The sequence below is a fragment of the Oryx dammah genome, unplaced genomic scaffold (genome assembly GCF_014754425.2).
Source record: "Oryx dammah isolate SB20612 unplaced genomic scaffold, SCBI_Odam_1.1 HiC_scaffold_28, whole genome shotgun sequence".
Taxonomy (NCBI): domain Eukaryota; kingdom Metazoa; phylum Chordata; class Mammalia; order Artiodactyla; family Bovidae; genus Oryx; species Oryx dammah.
The window spans coordinates 12,193,295-12,216,222 of NW_024070212.1; the positions used below are offsets into that span (position 1 = coordinate 12,193,295).

Sequence of the window (22,928 nt, forward strand, 5' to 3'; positions counted from 1 at the left end):
TAATGCTTATTCATTGGCCTCCTAATTTGCCCAAATCTGGGAGGAATTTAGGGACAGACCCTTTAGCTAGTCTGTGAGTTTTAAAAATAGTCCTCTTCAAAAACTGCATGCCAATGTGTATTAGATCAAAAGGTTTTCATGTCTGCTTTGACACTTTGATTCTTTGTGACTCACACTACAAATCATAGTGGGACAGCACAATCTATATTAGGAACCTCATGCAGAACCAAAAGTTGTATGAATTCAAGGTGAGGAAGGGTTTTCCATTTTAAAAAATGGAAAAACAAAGTGATTTAAATACTAGCAAATCCATAGCATGACCAAAGAACCCAGCACAACCCTGGAGACAATTCTCCTAAGAGAACTGAGCTGTTGAAAGATGACATCTGAAAATGCACAACTGCCGGGGTTGAAATACAAACAACATTTAAAAAGATAGATAGCTATGTTACTTTTTCAGAACCCAAGGTGAGATATGATTCTTTCACTTCCCCTTTTCTGATTCTTGCAGATCTCCTCTGAGAACCTCCCTTCTGTCTTCTTTGTGGATGGGAAATAAGCCCAGCTTTGGTGAGACAGATTTGCCCTGCCCTCGGCCACGCCAGTTCCCCATGCTTCTGTGGCTGCTGCTGCTGCTGCTGATCCTGGGTGAGTAGATGGGTTGGACTGGACAGTGGCTTCTGTTCCTAATACCAGCCAGGGAAAAACCAAGGAGCTTCTGCCTCTGCTTCCACTCAGGGTTCAGAGACATATAGGAAGTGTCAATCCAAAGAAAAATGTACAATGTAAATGTGAATTAAGGTTTATTCGAGAACCTAACTGAGGACCATCAGCCAGGAGACAGCCTCTCAGATAGATCTGAGGAACTGCTCTGAAGAAGTAAGGCAGAAGCCAGGATATATATCAACTTTTTTACTGGGAAAAACATGCAGTCAAACATCAAAAGATCACTGCTAATTACAAAGAATGGGAATCTCAAGTTAGCAATTTAAATGTTTTTCGATGTACGGGAAGATGAAAAAGCTGAGTCATTTGAATTTTTTTTTCTTAGTATGCATCCTAACTATCTAAGGATGAGTAAATCCAAAGCACAGAATGTTTTCTGTTTTTGTTTTTTTTTCATCCTGAATTGTCCTTGGAGCCTACTGCCAGTGGGCAACCGCAGCAGCTAACGACTTGATCCTTGTGGAACTGGAATAGCAAGCAACGATTTTTTCCTTACAGTGCCCTTTGGAAGGCGTTTCATGATACATTTATCCCATGGTGCTAAGAACACTTATTCCTATCTAAGGCAAAGATCTCCATGTTAGGCCATTCATGTACTATATCTAGGCTCTGTTAGTAAGTTAAAGTTCTCTGGATCATCTATCTTACTAATCTATTACGATCCAGGAAATGTTTTTCCCTTGTTACTTTTTCCCATGTCTAGAGTTGCATGATTACAATTATTCTGTATAGAGTTATGTGTGTAATCATTGGACTTTTAGCCATCATTAATTTTGTTGGAGGCTTCATTACACACATTAAGTAATTCAAGAGACAACAATTTTACAAAATAGACAGAATATAAGTAATAGAGCTAGGAACATTAATAGGGTCAGACTAGAGCAGAAAGAGATACAAAGCATAATTTGAAAACAACAAAGAGAGAACAGATTAAAATGATTTCCTATAACTGGGTATAACCTGGATCACAATAAGCCATAAAGTCCAGAGAGGGGCCAGCTGGAAAAGCCAAATTCTGGAGGATCAGTAGAGAGAAAAAGATAAATGTTTCATATTTGTTTACAAAGGTATACATTATCAATTGGTTGTAAGTCATAGTGTTAAAGGAAAGGTTTTCTGGAAAACTAAGGATTAAAAGTCAGCAATACTTCAGAAAAAATATAAATTATAGGGACTTCCCTGGCAGTCCAGTGGTTAGAAGTTCACACTTCCAGTGCAAGGTGTACAGGTTTGATCCTTGGTTAGGGAACTAAGATCCCACATGGTACATGGCAGTCGAATTAAAAAAATATATATATATATACACACACACACACACACATATATATATATATACACAAAAGCAGAGACATTACTTTGCCAACTAAGGTCCATCTAGTCAAGGCTATGGTTTTTCCTATGGTCATGTATGGATGTGAGAGTTGGACTGTGAAGAAGGCTGAGTGCCGAAGAATTGATGCGTTTGAACTGTGGTGTTGGAGAAGACTCTTGAGAGTCTCTTAGACTGCAAGGAGATCCAACCAGTCCATTCTGAAGGAGATCAACCCTGGGCTTTCTTTGGAAGGAATGATGCTAAAGCTGAAACTCCAGTACTTTGGCCACCTCATGAGAAGAGTTGACTCATTGGAAAAGACCCTGATGCTGGGAGGGATTGGGGGCAGGAGGAAAAGGGGACGACAGAGGATGAGATGGCTGGATGGCATCACGGACTCGATGGACGTGAGTCTAAGTGAACTCTGGGAGATGGTGATGGACAGGGAGGCCTGGTGTGCTGCGATTCATGGGGTCGCAAAGAGTTGGACATGACTGAGCGACTGAATTGAACTGAACTGAACTATATACATATATATATACTGCTGCTGCCGCCAAGTCGCTTCAGTCGTGTCTGACTCTGTGCGGCCCCATAGACGGCAGCCCACCAGGCTCTGCCATCCCTGGGATTCTCCAGGCAAGAACACTGGAGTGGGCTGCCATTTCCTTCTCCAATGCATGAAGGAGAAAAGTGAAAGTGAAGTCGTTCGGTTGTGTCAGACTCTTCGAGACCCCATGGACTGCAGCCTACCAAGCTCCCCGTCCATGGGATTTTCCAGGCAAGAGTACTGGAGTGGGTTGCCATTGCCTTCTCCATATATATATATATATATATATTAGCTATTTCAGTCCCATAAATTGATTCTCATTGATCTGGATGAAATTATCATTTTTTTGTGTTTGTTTTGTAATTTCTTTCCCAGTTCAGTGGTATGATCTAAAAGTCATCAGAAAACTTATTTGTTAAAAAGTCCTTTTTGTGAATCTTCTTAAAGATCTTCATTTTGTAAAACCATCAGAGTAAAACGATGACGGTCTATAAAAGACAACAGATTTTAAATGGCATCGTTAAATATCTGATTGCAATGTAACTGACAAAGGATATACAATATTTTGTGACATACAACATTTTGAGATAATAGTTAGAATGATGACTAATAACATTGTACCAGGATATATCAAATTTTTAGAAATTTCATAGAATTTTTGGAATTTCTATGTTAATGACATATATCCATATAATAAAACCTAAGAAGTTTTATCACCACTTATTTGGAAAAGACCCTGATGCTGGGAGGGATTGAGGGCAGGAGGAGAAGGGGACGACAGAGGATGAGATGGCTGGATGGCATGATTGACTCGATGGACATGAGTTTGAGTGAACTCCGGGAGTTGGTGATGGACAGGGAGGCCTGGCGCTGCAATTCATGGGGTCGCAAAGAGTCAGATATGACTGAGCAACTGAACTGAACTGAACTGATTTGACAATATTTCCCATGTATTAATAATTTAACATACCCCACAAACCTAATTAGTTTAATATCTCTCTTTACTTTGAAACATCTCAAAGTTAGCTAGAAGTCTAAAGAACTTCATTTGGAATTTGACTTTGGAAGTTCATCAAAGATATTAAAAGGTTTTTAAAATATTTGGTTAAGTAGGACCATAAGTCACTGTGAAACAATTTTTATTCACCCAACTAAAGTGATAATAAAAGAGTTTAAAGGCAAATACAGACAGAAAGTTACAACAAATTACTTAAAAGGTAAAGAAACTTCACAATCCATTAACAAAAGCAGATCAATATTCCAAAAAAACCTCTGTTCTCTGAACATAAAAAAAAATATTCTAGCTTTGTACCAGCTTACTTTTAATATTTAAAGTTATTTACTCAAATTTTATTTTAATCTTAGCCAGTCCTGACCGTGCACAAAACTCTTTTGAAGCTCGTTTCCCACAAACCTTCTATAACTTTCTTTTTTGCTTTCAGATTTTGCCCAGGGATTTTTCTTTCTTTCTTTCTCTCTGGAATAAAATGACTATTTTTTCCCATAACAAAATGAATGTCCATTCTTTATGTCCTTTTCCTTTTACACAAAGATATTGCCTTTAATAATTTTAGTACTTTAGATTATATATAAATTAGAATTCTTAACTTTTAAGTACCTTAATTTCTAGTAGACACTAAGAAGTAAGAAATGATGAACTGTCTTTTACATTAGCATTCTGTAGATTGGGAAACATAAATATTATTTATGATTCCTAAAAATTTGTGCTTTTTATAGGATTTTTTTTTTTAGTGTGGAACCAAAATTTTTATTAATAGTTCCAAGTATCTTTAGTTTCTCTGTAAAATGAAGCCTATATTTAGTAATTAATATTTCATTATTTTATTTGCAAATGATCTGATATTTAATAATTTTCCTCATTTGAATTCACTTAGAAAAATTCTAAAGTTTTAAGAAATCAAAAATCTGGAAAAAATATTTTCAAGTAGATGTACCATAAAACACAATTATTTCTTAAGTGTTCACCTCAAAGTTCTTACCCCATTTGTATCTATTAAATTAATTTGTTTTCAACAGTTCTGTTTAGCTTACCCATGAAAACTTTATGAGACATGAGACCAAGTCAGCCATCATCCCAAGCTATTTTTCTTGCTGATAAATTTTGTAACAGAGATAATATGATCTTATTTGAATTTTAGTAAACTTAAGTGTAATAAAAGTAAGATATATCTGTATTAATTAAACCAACAAACTTGAATATAATACCAAATACTAATTTAATATCGAATATTTCCCAGATTGTGTGAATTTTAAATTCACTTGGGTAAGTTTCTAAAACATTTAATTTGTAAGTATCTACTTTTAAGTCAATTAGATAGACATCTGTTATAAATTTAATTTTGATAATATTATCTGAAGGTAAAGATATATCATCTGTATAACATACTTAATTCAGTTTAGTCACTCAGTTGTGTCTGACTCTTTGAGACCCTATGAATTGCAGCACACCAGGCTCCCCTGACCATCACCAACTCCCGGAGCTTTCTCAAACTCATGTCCATCAAGTCGGTGATGCCATCCAATCGTCTCATCCTCTCTTGTCCTCTTCTCCTCCAGCCTTCAATCTTTTGCAGCATCAGGGTCTTTTCCAAGAAGTCAGTTCTTCATATCAGGTGGCCAAAGTATTGGAGCCTCAGCTTCAACATCAGTCCTTCCAATGAATATTCAGGACTGATTCCCTTTAGGATGGACTGGTTGGATCTCCTTGCAGTCCAAGGGACTTTCAGGAGTCTTCTCCAACACTATAGTTCAAAAGCATCAATTCTTCCGTGCTCAGCTTTCTTTATAGTCCAACTCTCACACCCAAACACAACTACTGGAAGAACCATAACTTTGACTAGAGTGACCTTTGTTGGTAAAGAAATGTCTCTGCTTTCTAATATGCTGTCTAGGTTGACCATAGCTTTACTTCCAGGGAGCAAGCGTCTTTTAATTTCATGGCTGCAATTACCATCTACAGTGATTTTGGAGCCCCCCAAAATAAAGTCTCTCACTGTTTCCATTGTTTCCCATCTATTTGCCATGAAATGATGGGACCAGATGCCATGATCTTAGTTTTCTGAATGTTGAGTTTTAAGCCAACTTTTTCACTCTTCTCTTTCACTTTCCTCAAGAGGCTCTTTTGTTCTTCATTTTCTGCCATAAGGGTGGTGTCATCTGAGTATCTGAGGTTATTGATATTTCTCCCAGCAATCCTGATTTCATCCTGTGCTTCATCCAGCCTGGCATTTCACATGATGCGTTCTGCATACAAGTTAAATAAGCAGGGTGACAATATACAGCCTTGATGCACACCCGATTTGGAACCAGTCTGTTGTTTCATGTCCAGTTCTAACCGGACATGCTCACAGATGTGTAATAGACATAACTGAGATTGCATAGCTTCATTTTAAAACTTTGTCATGAGGTATTACAATATAAATGTACCAATTTATAAATAACAATTGTTGTAAAAATTATTTGCTCAGATGATGAAGGCTTTTTACTATTTGTGGAAAAGCCTTTGAGATCTGTATCTGTCCCTGATAAATACTTAAGAAGGCCATTAATTAGATTTTGGGTGAGAGAAACTTTCCAGCAGCTTGAGTTATTTTGTTTGCTTTTGTTTTAGACAGGTAAAAAGTGGATTTATTTAGAGAGACACACATTCCACAGACAGAACACAGTCCATCTGAAAAGGCAAGGAAGGCAGTCCTGAAAGAAAGACACTCTACAGAGTGTGGGCCATTTCAGGAGGCAAGAGTGCCAGCAGTTTGAGTTTTAAAAGATCTCTATTTTCCTTCTTTTCCCTCTTCAGCTTCAGATTCAACCTGATTGATTTAATTAGGCTCAGTCTCAGGTCACTGTGAGTTGTATTTTCTGATTTGTAGCCATTTTAAGGACAAAGACAGTTGCTTTTAATTCCCCAAAGAACTGGTCTGCTGCCTAAATGATTTGAAAAAGTTGATTTTCCCAGCTATATCCAGCTATATTTTCTTTAATTTACTTTTTTAATATATCAACAAGATGATATTCAGCTAAACTGGAAGTCAAGAGTTCTATATTCTAGAACTTTAAGATTCAATTTATTATGTCTTCAAAAGTGTATACAAGATGTTCAATAAGGACACTCTTTGTGAATTGACAAGTTAAACATAGCAATCTATCCTAGAGAAAAAAAAAATTATTGCTTTTATTAGTCCCTGAATATTAGCCCCAGTTTTCACTTTATACTGTGCGGGCTCAGGTAACTCTATTGGTTTCTTTTAGTATGTTTAACTAACACTGCCCAAGGGGCAGATGTATATGCTCCATCTTATAATACAAGGCAAGGGAAGCATTGCTCAGAGATGTAATGTCTATCCCACAGTACAATTAGGTGAAAGAGGTAACTATCTTATTGAAAGCTCATTCAAATACTCAGTTTTTATAAGATTTCATCTCAGTTTCATAACTCCTACACCTTTAACTTTAGCCTCCCTCCGTCAGGACCCCATCAACAAGTCTTGGTCTTAAAAGGAGTCCTGAAACTTTCCTTTTTATCACCTTGGCCATTTAATCCATTTGTGTGTAAAAGGTTTTTGGCCTCCCAGTGAGGGCTCAAGCCCAGGGACACAGGCCCTTTTGTCAATCTTAACTTGATTGAGTCTAAACTGATCTCACCGTTGTCCCAAGTAAACGCTAGTCAGGTATCTCAGCATAATTTTCTTCCAGCCTTTAAATTTTGTTTTAAAACAGGAATAAGTAGAGTGAACTACACTGTTGCAGGGACCAACTGGGGGGTCCCTTTGGTCTATCCAACCTCAGGTAGTGTTAACTTAAATCCTTTGTTTTAATCCCATCAACATCTATTTTATTTATCTCATTTCCTGATAACCATCTAAAGATTTCCATCCTGTTGGATCCCTTTTAAAATTTCCACCTTGTTAGAAAGAACTGACTTTCCCCTCAGTTTCTTATTTCTCTATTAATCTACCTAACTTACATTAATTAAGCTAATTTTTTATTAACATCTTTAAGGCTCTTTGAAGGCAAGCTGAGACCACAAATAAAGCTTCCCCAAACAGTTTTTGTTTGTTCCTTTAAACTAAGGGAGTTTTTAAGATTAGTTGTTACATATGCATAGTATTTTTCATAGGCAACAATGGAACAGCTCTTTAATTTCAGAGCTCTCTAAAAATTTACCAGTTTAGAAGTTTCTCCTATTTAAAGAATCCATTGTCTGGCCATCGATGAATAGTATCTCGTGAGCATGCTAAGTTGCTTCAGTTGTGTCCGACTCTTTGTGACCCTCTGGACTGGAGCCCACCAGGCTCCTTTGTCCATGGGATTTTTCAGGCAAGAATACTGGAGTGGGTTGCCATGCCCTCCTCCAGAGGGATCTTCCCAATCTCGGGATTAAATCCTCGTCTCTTACATCTCCTGCATTGGTAGGTTGGTTCTTTACCACTAGAGCCACCGGAGAAGCCCTGAATAGTATCTAAATACTGACTCAAACCAGTAAGACACAAGAGGCATTCTAAGAAGAGAACGCAGAGGATGCAGCCTTCATGAGATACAGAAGGTTTATTCCCCCAAACAGTCTAAGACATTAGTGTCTTTGTTGTACAGGTAGACACAGCAAAGATCAAAATGACAAAGGCCCTTTATGGGCTAGGATTCTTTTTTTTTCTTCTTTCTTTCTTTTAATTGGAGGCTAATTACTATATCGTGGTGGTTTTTGCCATACATTCACATGAATCAGCCATGGGTGTACATGTGTTCCCCATCCTGACCCTCCCTCCCACCTCCCTCCCCATCCCATCCCTCAGGGTCATCCCAGTGCACCAGCCCTGAGCACCCTGTCTCATGCATCAAACCTGGACTGGCGAGCTATTTCACATATGATAATATATATGTTTCAATGCTATTCTCTCAAATCACCCCACCCTTGCCTTCTCCCACAGAGTCCAAAAGTCTGTTCTTTACATCTGTGTCTCTTTTGCTGTCTTGCATATGAGGTAATTGTTACCATCTTTCTAAATTCCATATATATACGTTAATATACTGTATTGGTGTTTTTCTTTCTGACTTACTTTGCTCTGTACAATAGGCTCCAGTTTCATCCACCTCATGAGAACTGATTCAAATGCGTTCTTTTAAATAGCTGAGTAATATTCCGTCGTGTATATGTACCACAGCTTTCTTATCCATTAGTCTGCTGATGGACATCTAGGTTGTTTCCATGTCCTGGCTATTATAAACAGTGCTGCGACAAACATTGGGGTACATGTGTCTCTTTCAATTCTGGCTTCCTTGGTGTGTATGCCTAGCAGTGGGATTGCTGGGTTGTATGGCGGTTCTATTTCCAGTTTTTAAAGGAATCTTACACTATTATCCATAGTGGCTGTACTAGTTTGCATTCCCACCAACAGTGTAAGCGGGTTCCCTTTTCTCCGCACCCTTTCCAGCATTTATTGTTTGTAGACTTTTGGATCGCAGCCATTCTGACCAGTGTGAGATGGTTCCTCATTGTGGTTTTGATTTGCATTTCTCTGATAATGAGTGATGTTGAGCATCTTTTCATGTGGGCTAGGATTCTTTATAACAAATTTTCCCAAGAGCTGGCATAGCCAGACAAAATGACTCCTTGAAATACCAGTTGATTCCATTGCTTGCCAAATGTACACCATATGTGTACCTTCTCATGGAAGAGACTTAGCTCTCAAAACACAGAATAAAATTCCTAAGAAGCCCATTATATAGAAGTCCAGATATAACATTTACATCTTAAAGGCACAAGGAGAGAAATACAAGTTCCTCCTGGAAGGGCTTTGTTACAACCTTTAAGGTCAGAATTTTGAAAATATGTTTTATCAGGCTGACTTTCTTCTAATCAGTCTTGAAATGTCAAAAGAAGCCTATCTCGACCACTTTAGGACACGATTTCCAATTAAGCAAGTACCTATAAGAAAAAATTCCATAGGGACATAAACAAGGCTGGAGTATTAGTTGGGGGCTGACTTTCTGAGGCCCCTCGTTTCACCCAGTCTAGAAGGCTCAGTGTCTTTTAACCAGGCTCCCCCAGTACCTTTAAACTGAGGTTGGGGGAGGCGGAGGCCAGATCCTTGTCATATACCACAGAATAAAACTCAGGACCATCAACCAATAATTGGGGAATCCGAGAGCCAGGAGGGACTCATCCAAGTTTGTCTAAGTTCACAGAGGAGAAGAATGGGCACAAGAGTCCTTGCTGGTATCAGGGCTCCGCATCTTTGTAGAGTTCAGGCAAAGGAATGACGTCTGCTCTGGGTCCCTTTGTGATCACCAATACCATTGAATGAAAGAGAAGCTCACAATGTAAAATTCGAGTCAAGTTTTATTGGCGACCTTACTGAGGACTATAGTCTGAAAGACAGCCTGTCAGATAGCTCTGAGGAACTGGTCTGAAAAAGTAAGGCAGGTGCCAGGACATACACATGAACTTTTTTGATGGGAAAAACATGTAGCCAAGCATCAAAAGGTTACTGCTAATCACATGGAAGAGAAATCTCCATGATTTTAGTGCTTTTCTCTGTATGGGAAGACTGAAGAATCTGGAGTCATTTGAAAATGTCCCTTAGATATGCACCTTAACTATCTAAGGAGCCAATATACCCAAAGCACAGAATGTCTCCTGTCTTTCTTTATCCTGAATTTCCTGCAGAGTGCACTGTCTATGGGCAACTGTGGTGGCTAATAGCTTGATCCTTGTACAAACTGGAATGGCAGGCAACATTTTTTTCTTTACACAAGAGATGGAAAATGAGCAGAGTTGGGTCGCGGGAGAACTACAAGACTGCATACAACCAGCATGGCAAATCAATTATATTACCCTTGGTTCCTCAACCAATTGTTTTTTTTTTTTTCATTTTGTAGGGAGTTTGGGTGTTTCTTTCTGTCAAGCTCTCTCTATATGCCTCACATAAATAATTATTTTCAAAATTTAGGTGAGTAAGGGAAGATCTACTAAGAAATATGGCTCCCTTCTTGAGACTTGGTGCCATAATTTAACCAGAGATCGAAAAAGGAGGAGGAACAATGTCCAAGTAATAAGGGGAGAATAAACCATTTCTACAAGCCCTTCTCCACATTGCTGAGTTCAGGCTAAAGAAGAGAGGGAAGGAATGAACTATGAAGCTGCTAAAAGATGAGCCAGAGTTGTGGATACAAGTCATTCATATTTATAAAGCAAATTACAGGCTATTCTTTTTTTGTTTGTTTGAGGACTACGGGAATCATAGAAAGGGGGGCAAAGAAATGGGAAGGAAAAACTAAAAGAGTGGTGGTGGCTGTGTTATTGGAACATTTCTCAGATAGTCTAAGTGAAAAGGTTTAAAAAATTGTGCTCTGTGCTAATCTTTAAATCTTGGCTCCCTCACAGCTCCTGGAAGAGATCAATCAGGTCAGTTTTCCCTTTTCTCTTTTCCTCCCGGTCTCTGGGCGTTGGTCCTCCCAGCCAGCACTACCTGTCCCCATAAATGAGGCCTGTGGTAATGCACCAACATCAGTGGTGTTGCTACTCTGAGGTCACACCTGTTGCCGTAGTGGGTGAGCAAACCCTTCTCTGATCTCTCCTGTCTTCAGTTCTTTCCCTATTACTGAATGCCATAGTGTAGAAGGGAAGAAAATGTTTGCAGAAGGAACGACAGAGACAGGAAACTGATGTTTAAAGATCCTCGGATCTGATCTCCTCTATTCCCTAAGGCCCCGCCCTCTGTATGTCCAAGCCTGTGCCACTATCAAAGAATACAGAAATAGCTCCTATTCACAGAGGGAAATGCTATGGCCAAATCTTTATATATCTCCAAAAGAAACTCATGTCATTGAACTGTTTCAATTTCTGGCCCCATTGGTCATTTGCAATTATATACACAAATATGATTATGCAAGCAGTCCATGCCCCTTTGTTAAATCTTTTTTTGTGTGTCATGTATCAATTGCTGATTATGTTCACCTTAGGTGGAGAGTTGAAAAACATTGCCCTCCCTATAGAATCTAAAATTAAGCAAGGTTTAAAAGAATTGTAAGTGAAAAAGATCTTGCTCATTAAATATTAACAACCAAGGAGGAACTGGTTTTTCAATCTAGAAACTACTTCTGAGGTATATACATCCTAGGTTACTTTTATTTTGACAAGAATGTGTAGGACAAGAGCTTTCAGAATCAACCCACTTACAGGCCCTCAACTATAGCTCAGTCTTCACCCATCTGTAAATCATATCTCCTGAACTTTTCTGAGCCCATTCCAGGAATCTACACCCCCACTACCACTAGGCAAAAAAAAAAAAAAAGATGAGCAGATTCTGTATGAGGTATTTCTCCAAGTTAATACCTCCAAATTGAGGTATTACTCCATTTCCAATCCTGTCCCTAATAGGAATTAGTCCAGAAAAGCTCCTAGTTGCAGCTGGGCCTTTCCCTATGTTCCACCCGCCTCCCATTCACCTTCACCTGCCTTCATCTTCCCTATTTCCTCTTTAGGAGTAACTCCAAAAGCTTTCCTTCTCCTCAACCCTCCATGGTCCACAAACTTCCACAAAGACAAAGTGACTCTCACATGCAGGGATTCCCTTTCTCCAGCCCAAGGAGACATATATTGGTATTATAATGAGAATTTGTTGAATAAAAAATCTGAAGAGATCCAAATAGACAAGACTGGATATTACAAATGCAAGACCGGAAGATCTTCTCTCAGTGACCCCATACATGTGGATTTTTCATTTGGTGAGAAAGGAAAGGGGGTGGTCTCTGAAACTAAACCCCTGGGCAGTATGTCTAAGGGCTGGGGAACTGCAGGGAGCTGAGCTAAGATTGTAAATAGGCATGAGAATATTTGATGTACTGACCCCAGTGGGGCATATAAGGAGATAAGGCAGCAACAGAATGCTGTCTTGTCCATCTTTTCCATCCAGAGAAGTATAAGTCAGAAATCACCAGGAAAAAGGGATTCAAGTATGAAGAAAGATGAGGTATAAAATTTCTCTTTTAACAATATGCATGGGTATTGCTTAAGGACATTTTCTGGGAACGAGTCCATTTTCCTAGGATAAGGGAGAACTGGGTTTGAGGACCATGTAGAAATGTTGATGGAGGGTATTTTCAGGTGTACAGGATCGTAGCTCTTTCTTCATGCACAGTAATGAGAGTTTGAAGAAAGAAGCATCACAGAATAAACTGAGTGTATTCCTCTACTTTTTGCAGACAAGCTGATCCTTCAGGCTCCACACCCTGTCTTTGAAGGAGATGATGTTGTTCTCAGATGCCAGGCGAGAGAAAAAGCAAAAGAAATAAGTCTTTACAGAAATGAAACACTAGTTCAATCAGACTTCACTCTAAAGTCAGTCTCCAGGAACAATGACACATATCACTGTACTGCTCGCATGAAAGGCTTCTGGACATGGACGAAAGAAATTTCAAAACATCTAACGATTCAAGTTCAAGGTAATGGCTGCCCTCTTGTGGATAACAGGACTCAGCAGGGAACCTGTGTGTGACGATTTAGGGAGTGGCTCATCAACGGGGATTTCATGAAACGCCTCCTGTCCTAGGAGGGAGATGGGATGTGATTCCACCTGCTTGGGTCCTTGTGTTCTGCTGGCTGATGCTGAGTGCTCATATGCATCTTTCCAGGATCCCTGAGCTGTGCTACCCTGAGAACTGTGTTTGTTCTTCTCTCTAGAGCTGTTTCCCCCTCCTATGCTGATAGCCAGCCCCTCCTCACCCATAGAGGGGAGCCCGGTGACCCTGAAATGTGAGACGTGGCTCCCTCCACAGAGGTCACACATTCAGCTTCAATTCTGCTTCTTCAGAGAAGACAAGGCTTTGCAGAAATGCTGGAGCAGCTCTCCAGAGCTCAGATTACCCACTGTGTGGAGTGAAGACGCAGAGTCTTACTGGTGCCAGGCAGAGTCAGTGATGCCATCTATCAGAAAAAGAAGCTTGAGATCCCAGTTATATGTGCAGAGTGAGTATTTATGGAGTTGCTCTTCCAGAGTCAGAGCTGGGGAGGTGACAGCAGAGCAATGACATTTCCTGCTCCCTGGGACAGTGAACATAACCGAGAGGAGCTTTCTGCTATCCTGATATCCTGCTCACTTCAGGTTCAACACTGGCCTAATGTCCCTAGAACATTCTCTTCCATCTAACTCAGTTAATAGCAAATGTTGATCAATTGCTGGGTCCCCAGCCCTTTGGGGGTGACAGAGCCATGGAACATATGTTCTCTCAAGAGTCGCAGATAATTAGAAGCACAGGTGACCACATGCAGTCTTTGGAGGCCCTTATGCTTCTTCCATTTGTTGACCTAAACATATTCCAAAATAAAAGAGGAAAGTAAACACAAACTGGTGTAATCAGAAAAAAAACATGGGAAGATGGGGGTGAGACTGGAGAAGAGTCTTAAAGGATAGGATAGGGGTTTGAATTTCAGGGTAGAAGTCATATTCTCAGGGTTCTGTTTCTTTTGAACAGGAGTAAGACCACTCTTATTTTGTGGTCATTGGTGCACCAAAGATTCCTTAAGTATAGACGTCCATAAAATGTGACTGTTATCAATATTAGGTTTAAGATCAAGAACCCGTCACCACATCCTCCAAGGATGGGAACTGTTGTGTGTGGTGGGAGGGGTATTTGCTACCTTTATAATAACATACACAGTTAATTCCCTGTTGCTCGCTTTGGCCCCCTGCTTATTGTGTGTGCTGCTATTGACTTATTCATGGCAGAACCAGCCTTCTCCTTGATCCTGAAGTTTCTGCCATGAGAATCTTCCTGTGTCATCTTGTGTCCTCCCAGGAATCCCTGTGTCTGATGTAACTCTAGAGATCCAGCCCCCGGAGGGGCAGCTTATTGAAGGAGGGAATCTGCTCCTTATCTGCTCAGTAGCCAAGGGTACAGGGACTGTCACATTCTCCTGGCACAGAGAGGGCACAGTAAGAAGTTTGGGAACAAAGACCCAGCGTTCCTTGTCGGCAGTGCTGCAGATACTCACTGTGAAGGAGAGCGACGCTGGGAGATACTACTGTGCAGCTGACAACATTCACGGTCCCATCCTCAGTAAACTGATCAGAGTCACACTGAGAAGTAAGTTCTCAATTCCTTCTATTCAGCCTCAGTTCACAATCCAGGATTTAGCTTGTCAATTAGCCATGAAGGTCTTTGGAAGGAGGCAAAGGAATAGAGGTGTAAAGATTTAGAGGCTAACTAATGAATGGCAAAGATGACAAAAGTTGAAGACATCTTATGTCTTATAGAGCAAACTGAAAACAGTAGTAGTGATGAAAGCAAAATCATCTAAGATTACTCTTCATGGTTCAAGCGATATATCTATATTTAGGCTTCCCTGGTAGCTCAGTTGGTAAAGAATCTGCTTGCAATGCAGGAGACCAGGGTTTGATCCCTGGGTTGGGAAGATCCCCTGGAAAAGGAACTGACAATGCTCTCCAGTATTGTGAAGGCGCTCAGTCGTGTCCAGCTCTTTGCGACCCCATGGATTGTAGCCCACAGAATTTTCCAGGCAAGAGTACTGGAGTGGGTTGCCATTTCCTTCTCCAGTATTATTGCCCCCCAAAATCCCACGAATAAAGGAGCCTGGCAGGCTACAGTCCATGGGGTCATAAGAGTTAGACACAACTTAGCAACTAAACCACCACCAGGCTTCTTGAGTGTGGTTATGAGTCTGGCGCAGCATCAGAGTCCTCTGACGACTCTTTTGTATCTTTCAGTTCCAGTATCTCGCCCTGTCTTCACCCTCACGTCTCCTAGGATGCAGGCTATGGTGGGGGATGTGGTGGAGCTTCACTGTGAGTCCCAAAGGGGCTCTCCCCCTATCTTGTACCGATTTTATCACGAGAATGTCACCCTTGGAAGCAGCTCAGTTCCCTCTGGAAGAGCAGTCTTCAAATTTTCTCTGACTGCAGAACATTCTGGAAACTACTCCTGTGAGGCTGACAATAGCCTGGGGGTCCAGCGCAGTGACAGGGTGATTCTCAGTGTCACAGGTGAGTGGGATATGCCTACAGCAGTTACAGATAAGAACAGAGTATGTCCTCTCTTTTAGGCTACTTGCTGGTGCGACATTCCATCAGACTCCTTGTTTGTCTGCCTCTACCTGAGAGTCCTGGGATTCTTTCTTCTGACTATACACTCAGGAATTTAGGCCATTCCTAATGTTTTTCCTACATTTATTGAGATGATTGTATGATTTGTATTCTTCACTTTATTAATATGGCATATCATGTTGACTGATTTGCAAATGTTGAACCATCCTTGCATACATGGAATAAGTCCCACTTGATCATAGTGTACGATCCTTTGAAAGTATTGTTGTATTTGGTTTACTAATAGTTTGTTGATTTTTTGTGTCTCTGTTATCTGAGATAATGGTCTATAATTTTCTTTGTCTGGTTTTGGTATCAGAATGCTGGCTTTGTAAAATGTCAGGAAGTATTCCTTTCTTTTCAGTTAAAAAAAATATTTTGAGAAGAACAGGATTTAAATCACCTTTGACTATTTGCTAGAATTTGACCTGTGAAGTCATCTGATCCTGTGCTTTTTTTATTCTTGGGAGTTTTTGATTATTGTTTTTCTCTTTACTAGTGATTGGTCATTCAAATTTCACTTTTTATGATCAGTCTTAGAAGGTTGTATGAGTCTAAGAATTTGTCCATTTATTCTAGGTTGCCCAATTTGTTGGCACATAAGTGTTCATAATATTCTTATATAATCCTCTGTATTTTTGGACATTCATTGTTATACCTCCTCTTTTGCTTCTGATTTTATTTATCAAAGCTTTGTCTCATTTTTCTTAGTGAATGTAGCAAAAAGTTTGTCAATTTTTATCTATCTTTTAAAATAAGTAGGTCTTAGTTTTTGTCACTCTTTTATATTTTGCTTTTAGTGTATATTTCATTTCTCTTCTAATCTTTATCATTTCTTTCCTCATACTGACTCTGGGCTTCATTTTTTTTTTCTAGTTCCTTTATGTGCAAAGTTAGATTTCTTTATGTCATATTTTCATTGTCACTTCTCTTCATTTTTTCATTTCTCCTTTGCTGTCTTGTTTGACCCAATAGCTGTTCCTCAGCATTCTGTTTAGTCTTCACATATTTGTGATTTTCCAGATTTCTTTTTGTGGTTGATCTCCAATTTCATACCATTGTAATCAAGAAAGATGGTTGATATGATTTCAATCTTAAAGTCATTGAGACTTGTTTTGTGTTCCAATACATGGTCAATCCTTGAGAAAGTTTCATGAGCAGCTAAGTATGTGTATTGTACTGCATTTGAATGGAATGTTCTATATAAATTTATCAAGACTGCCTGGTCTAATGTTTCTTTTAAGGCTGCTATTTCCTTGTTGACTTTTTGTCTGTATGATCTATTCATTAATGTAGGTGAGGTATTATAGTTCCCTACTATTATTGTGTTGCTCTCCATTTCTCCCTTTAGGTCTGTTCATAATTGCTTTGTATATTTGGGTGCTGCTTTGTTAGCTACATATGTGTTTATCACTGTTTTATCTTCTTGGTGAATTGTCCCTTTTACCATTACATAATATCCATTTTTGTCCTTTGTTACCTTTCCTGGTTTGAGGCTTATTTCATTTAATATGAGTGTGGCTACACCCACTTTATTTTGGTTGCCATATGCATGGAGTATCATCTTCTATTACTCTGTCTAGCCACTCTATGTCTTTCGATTGGTGAATTCAATCCATTTACATTTAAGGTGATTATTGATAAAGGAAAACTTCAGTGCTGTCCATTTTATTTTTTAGTGCTGCCCTTTTTATTTTCTGGTTGCTCTATATCTCCTTTTTTTTTTTTTTCCTCTTAAGTTTTGCATGTCATCTTGGTTTTGTGGCTTTCTATGATATTTTTCTCAATTTCCTCTTTTTTTTTTGTATCTCTGCTTTAGATTTATGTTATGTGGTTACCTTGGGGGTTGCATAAAAGCTCTCATAGATAAAGTAGTCCATTGTCTATATTCTGGCCTGGAGAATCCCATGGACAGAGGAGCCTTGGTGGGCTGCAGTCCACAGGGTCACAAAGAGTCAGACGCAACTGAAGCACACTGCTGACAGCATTTTATTTTCATTTACCTATGTGAGCTCCATCCTTTCCCTCTTCCCCTCTTATGCTTTTGCTGTCTTAAATTATCTCTTTTTATGTTGTGAGATCACTACCAAATTGAAGTAGCAATAGTTTTTTTTTTTTTTTGCTTCCTCCTTTTACCTTTATGCTATGATAAAGTATTTAAAGCCTATTCTGAGTTGCAGTTTTCTGATTCTATATATAACTTTCCTCAAAGTATTGTGTATTTTTGCCTTTTTGTTTTTAGTAGAGAGCTTCCTCAAACATTTATTGTAAGCAGAACCAGTGTTGATGAATTTTCTCAGCTTTCATTTGTTTGGGAAGATCTTTGTTTTTCCTTCACATCTGAATAATAACTTTGCTAGAAAAAATAGTCTCGAGTTACACTTTTTATTTTTCAGCACTTTGAGAATGTCACTCGATTCCCTCTTGTCCTGTAGAGTTTCTGTTGAGAAACCTGATCATAGGTTCATGGGGATTCTAATGTAGGTACAATCCTTTTTTCCTCCTGGCTGCCTTAAAAATCCTTTATTTGTCATTGACTTTTGACAGTTTTAATATAATATGTCTTGTGCAAGGTCTTTTTGCATTGAGGTAAGTAGGTGTTAGCTTCATGAATTTGTATATCCAACTTCTTTCCCAGATTTGGGAAGTTCTCAGCTATTATTTGTTTAAATATACTCTCTCAGTTATTATTGTTTAAATATAACTGAGAGACTTCCCCTTTCCTTGTCTTCTCCTGGGATACCTCTTACTCTAATGTTGCCTTTCCTAAAAGAGTCATATAGCTTCTGGAGAATTCCCTCATTTTTAAATTATCTTACTTCTCTCTCCTCATATACTTGTAGCATTTCCAAATTTCTATCATCAAGCCTGCTAATTCTCTCTTTCATACAGTCTAATCTATTTCCAAAGGTTTCCAAGACATTATTTCTAACATTTACTGAGTTCTTCAATTCCAAAGTTTCTGTTTGGCTCCTTTTTTAGAGTTTTAATGTCTCTGGTATTTTTTCTGTTTACTAGTTTTATTTCTGAGCTCGTTAGTCTGGCTTTCTGATTTTTCTTACAGCTTTCTGAGTTTCTTCGTGACAGCCATTTTGAATTCTTTCTCAGTTAGATCATAATATTTTATGACAGTAAGTTTGGTTTCTGGAGAATTGCCAATTTCTTTTTGTGGTACAGTGTTACTGTGATTCTTCATGGTACTTGAGTTTTTTCTCCTCTGGTGCGTTTGATGTAGTTAGAAATTAGAGGCCTTTCTTTTGTCTTCCAGTAGGTGGTGCTGTGGCATACGTTTCTGTTTTCTCACACCTAGGCTTACTCTGGTTATATTTGGGAGTAGTCACTTTCCACCCTTCCCCGTCTCTGCAAAAGGTGAGGCTCTATTATTGCTTCTTGTGTCTCTGGGGTTACTGCTGCTTTGCCCCCGAAGTGATGCTGTTATCGTCACCCGGTGCCCCAGGATAGTGGGCTCTTCCCTCATGTCTGGGATCCCCTGAGTCATAGTTTCACCAACGCAGGGAGAAAGAAAGGGCAGGATGGGAGCCAGGGTGAGACTGGCACCTCAGCCTTGTCTCTTTCTGGAAAGTTTGTGGACTCTGCTGCTGCAGGTTAAGGGGTAGGGACCAGAACTGGGGTCATGGGAAATCCATTTAAAAAAGAGTAAATGGACTTGAATAGGCGTCTTTCCGAAGAACATATATAAATAGCTATTAAGTACACACACACACACAGCTCAACATTACTCATTATTAGGGAAATTCAAATCAAAGGAAGCTACTATGAAATACCACCTCATACTCATTAGGATGGATACTATAAAAAATGACAGAAAATAACAAGTATTGGCCAGGACGTGGAGAAATTGGAATCCTTGTGTAATCGTTGTCAGTGATCACACCGTTATGGTTATTGGGGTCATGAAGATCTTTTTCGTATAGTTCTTCTATGTATTCTTGCCACCTCTTCTTAATATCTTCTGTTTCTGTTAGGTCCATACTGTTTCTGTCCTTTATTGTGCCCTTCTTTGCTTGAAATGTTCCCTTGGTATCTCTAATTTTCTTGAAGAGATCTCTAATCTTTCCCATTCTATTGTTTTCCTCTATTTCTTTGCATTGATCACTGAAAAAGGCTTTCTTATCTCTCTTTGCTATTCTTTGGGTATATTTTTCCTTTTCTCCTTTGCCTTTTATCTCTCTTCTTTTCTCAGCTATTTGTAAGGCCTCCTTGGACAACCATTTTGCCTTTTTGCATGTCTTTTTCTTGGGGCTGGTTTTGATCACTGCCTCCTGTACAATGTCACAAACCTCCATCCATAGTTCTTCAGGCATCCTGTCTATCAGATCTAATCCCTTGAATCTATTTCTCACTTCCACTGTATAATCGTAAGGGATTTGATTTAGGACATGCCTGAATGGTATAGTGGTTTTCCCTACTTTCTTCACTTTAAGTCTGAATTTGGCAATAAGGAGATCATGATCTGAGCCACAGTCAGTTCCCAGTCTTGCTTTTGCTGACTGTGTAGAACTTCTCCATCTTCAGCTGCAAAGAATATAATCAATCTGATTTTGGTGTTGACCATCTGGTGATGTCCATGAGAGAGTTGTCTCTTGTGTTGTTGGAAGAGGGTGTTTGCTATGACCAGTTCATTCTCTTGGCAAAACTCAGTTAGCCTTTGCCCTGCTTCATTTTGTATTCCAAGGTCAAACTTGCCTGTTACTCCAGGTACTTCTTGACTTCCTACTTTTGCATTCCAGTCCCCTATAATGAAAAGGACATCTTTTTTGGCTGTTAGTTCTAGAATGTCTTGTAGGTCTTCATAGAACCACTCAACTTCAGCTTCTTCACATTAGTGGTTGGGCATAGACTTGGATTTCTGTGATATTGAATGGTTGGGCTTCCCTGGTAGCTCAGTTGGTAAAGAATCTACCTGCAATGCAGGAGACTCCAGTTCAATTCCTGGGTTGGGAAGATCTGCTGGAGAAGGGAAAGTCTGCCCACTCCAGTATTCTTGGGCTTCCCTTGTGGCTCAGCTGGTAAAGAATCCACCTCCAATGTGGAAGACCCAGGTTTGATCCCTGGATTGGGAAGATCCCCTGGAGAAGGGAAAGGCTTACTCACTTGAGTATTTTGGCCTGGACAATTCCCTGGACTCTATGGGGTCGCAAAGAGTTGGACATGACTGAGTGACTTTAACTTGCCTTGGAAATGAACAGAGATCATTCTGTCATTTTTGAGATTGCACCCAAGTACTGCATTTTAGACTCTTTTGTTGACTATGAGGGCTACTCCATTTCGTCTAAGGAATTCTAGCCCAAAATAGTAGATATAATGGTCATCTGAATTAAATTCAACCATGTTGGTCCATTTTAGTTCACTGATTCCTAAAATGTCAATGTTCACTCTTCCCATCTCCTGTTTGACCACTTCCAATTTACCTTGATTCATGGACCTAACATTCCAGGTTTCTATGCAATATTGTTCTTTACAGCATAGGACTTTCCTTCCATCACCAGTCACATCCACAGCTGGGTGCTGTTTTTCTTTGGCTCCATCTCTTCATTCTTTCTGGAGTTATTTCTCCACTCTTCTCCAGTAACATATTGGGCATCTACAGACCTGAGGAGTTCATCTTTCAGTGTCATATCTTTTTGTCTTTTCATACTGTTCATGGGGTTCTCAAGGCCAGAATACTGAAGTGGCTTGCCATTCCCTTCTCCAGTGGACCACATTTTGTCAGAACTCTCCACCATGACCTTGTCTGTCTTGGCTCTACACAGCATGGCTCATAGTTTCATTGAGTTAGACAAGGCTGTGTTCCATGTCATCAGATTGGCTAGTTTTCTGTGATTGTGATTTTCATTCTGTCTGCCCTCTGATGAATGAGGATAAGAGGCTTATGGGAGCTTCTTGATGGAAGAGACTGACTGTGGGGGAAACTGGTATTATTCTGCGGCTGCAAGCAGAGCACTAAGCGCAGGCGGCTGCGACTGGCACACTAAGCGTGGCCAAGAGGAGCTACTTCACATCCGAGGTCAGGGGCAGAAGCTGGAAGGACCCCATGCCTGAAGGGCGGCGGCCAAGAGGAGTTAACTCACGTCTGAAGTCAGGGGCAGCGGCCCAGCAAGGCTGCGATGGTGCAGGAATGCCCAAGAGGAGCTACCCCACGTCCGAGGTAAGGGGAGGCAGCCAGGAGGAGCAACCCCACATCCAAGGAGCAGTGGCTGCACAGGCACAGGAGGGCCTAGAGGAGCCATCCCATGTTGAAGGTCAATTAGGGTGGCAGTGAGGAGATACCCCTCATCCAAGGTAAGGAGCAGCGGCTGCGCTTTGCTGGAGCAGCCAGGAAGAGATACCCCATGCCCAAGGTAAGAGAAACCCAAGTAAGATGGTAGGTATTGCAAGAGGGCATCAGAGGGCAGACACACTGAAACCATACTCACAGAAAACTAGTCAATCTAATCACACTAGGACCACAGCCTTGTCTAACTCAATGAAACTAAGCCATGCCTTCAGGGCAACTCAAGATGGGCGGGTCATGGTGGAGAGGTCTGACAGAATATGGTCCACTGGAGAAGGGAATGGCAAACCACTTCAGTATTCTTGCCTTGAGAACCCCATAAACAGTGTGAAAAGGCAAAATGATAGGATACTGAAAGAGGGACTCCCCAGGTCAGTAGGTGCCCAATATGCTACTGGAGATCAGTGGAGAAATAACTCCAGCAAGAATGAAGGGATGGAACCAAAGCAAAAACAATACCCAGTTGTGGATGTGACTGGTGATAGAAGCAAGGTCCGATGCTGTAAAGAGCAGTATTCCATAGGAACCTGGAATGTCAGGTCCATGAATCAAGGCAAATTGGAAGTGGTCAAACAAGAGATGGCAAGAGTGAACGTCGACATTCTAGGAATCAGCGAACTAAAATGGACTGGAATGGGTGAATTTAACTCAGATGACCATTATATCTCCTACTGCGGGCAGGAATCCCTTAGAAGAAATGGAGTAGCCATCATGGTCAACAAAAGAGCCCAAAATGCAGTACTTGGATGCAATCTCAAAAACGACAGAATGATCCCTTTTCGTCCCCAAGGCAAACCATTCAATATCACAGTTATCCAAGTCTATGCCCCAACTAGTAACGCTGAAGAAGCTGAAGTTAAACGGTTCTATGAAGATCTACAAGACCTTTTAGAACTAAGACCGAAAAAAGATGTCCTTTTCATTATAGGG

The 22,928-nt window shown here is 40.0% G+C and overlaps 1 protein-coding gene across 1 annotated transcript in view; it reads left to right on the forward strand.

Moving 5' to 3' along the window:
* FCRL3 (Fc receptor like 3) overlaps positions 1 to 22,928 on the forward strand; it is a 62,724-nt gene that overhangs the window by 14,971 nt on the left and 24,825 nt on the right. Inside the window, exons 2-6 of the mRNA XM_040229909.1 lie at positions 12,087 to 12,329; positions 12,807 to 13,046; positions 13,285 to 13,569; positions 14,400 to 14,687; positions 15,329 to 15,604. Coding sequence (XP_040085843.1) covers positions 12,087 to 12,329; positions 12,807 to 13,046; positions 13,285 to 13,569; positions 14,400 to 14,687; positions 15,329 to 15,604 — 1,332 coding nt within the window. The remainder of the gene's footprint in view (positions 1 to 12,086; positions 12,330 to 12,806; positions 13,047 to 13,284; positions 13,570 to 14,399; positions 14,688 to 15,328; positions 15,605 to 22,928) is intronic.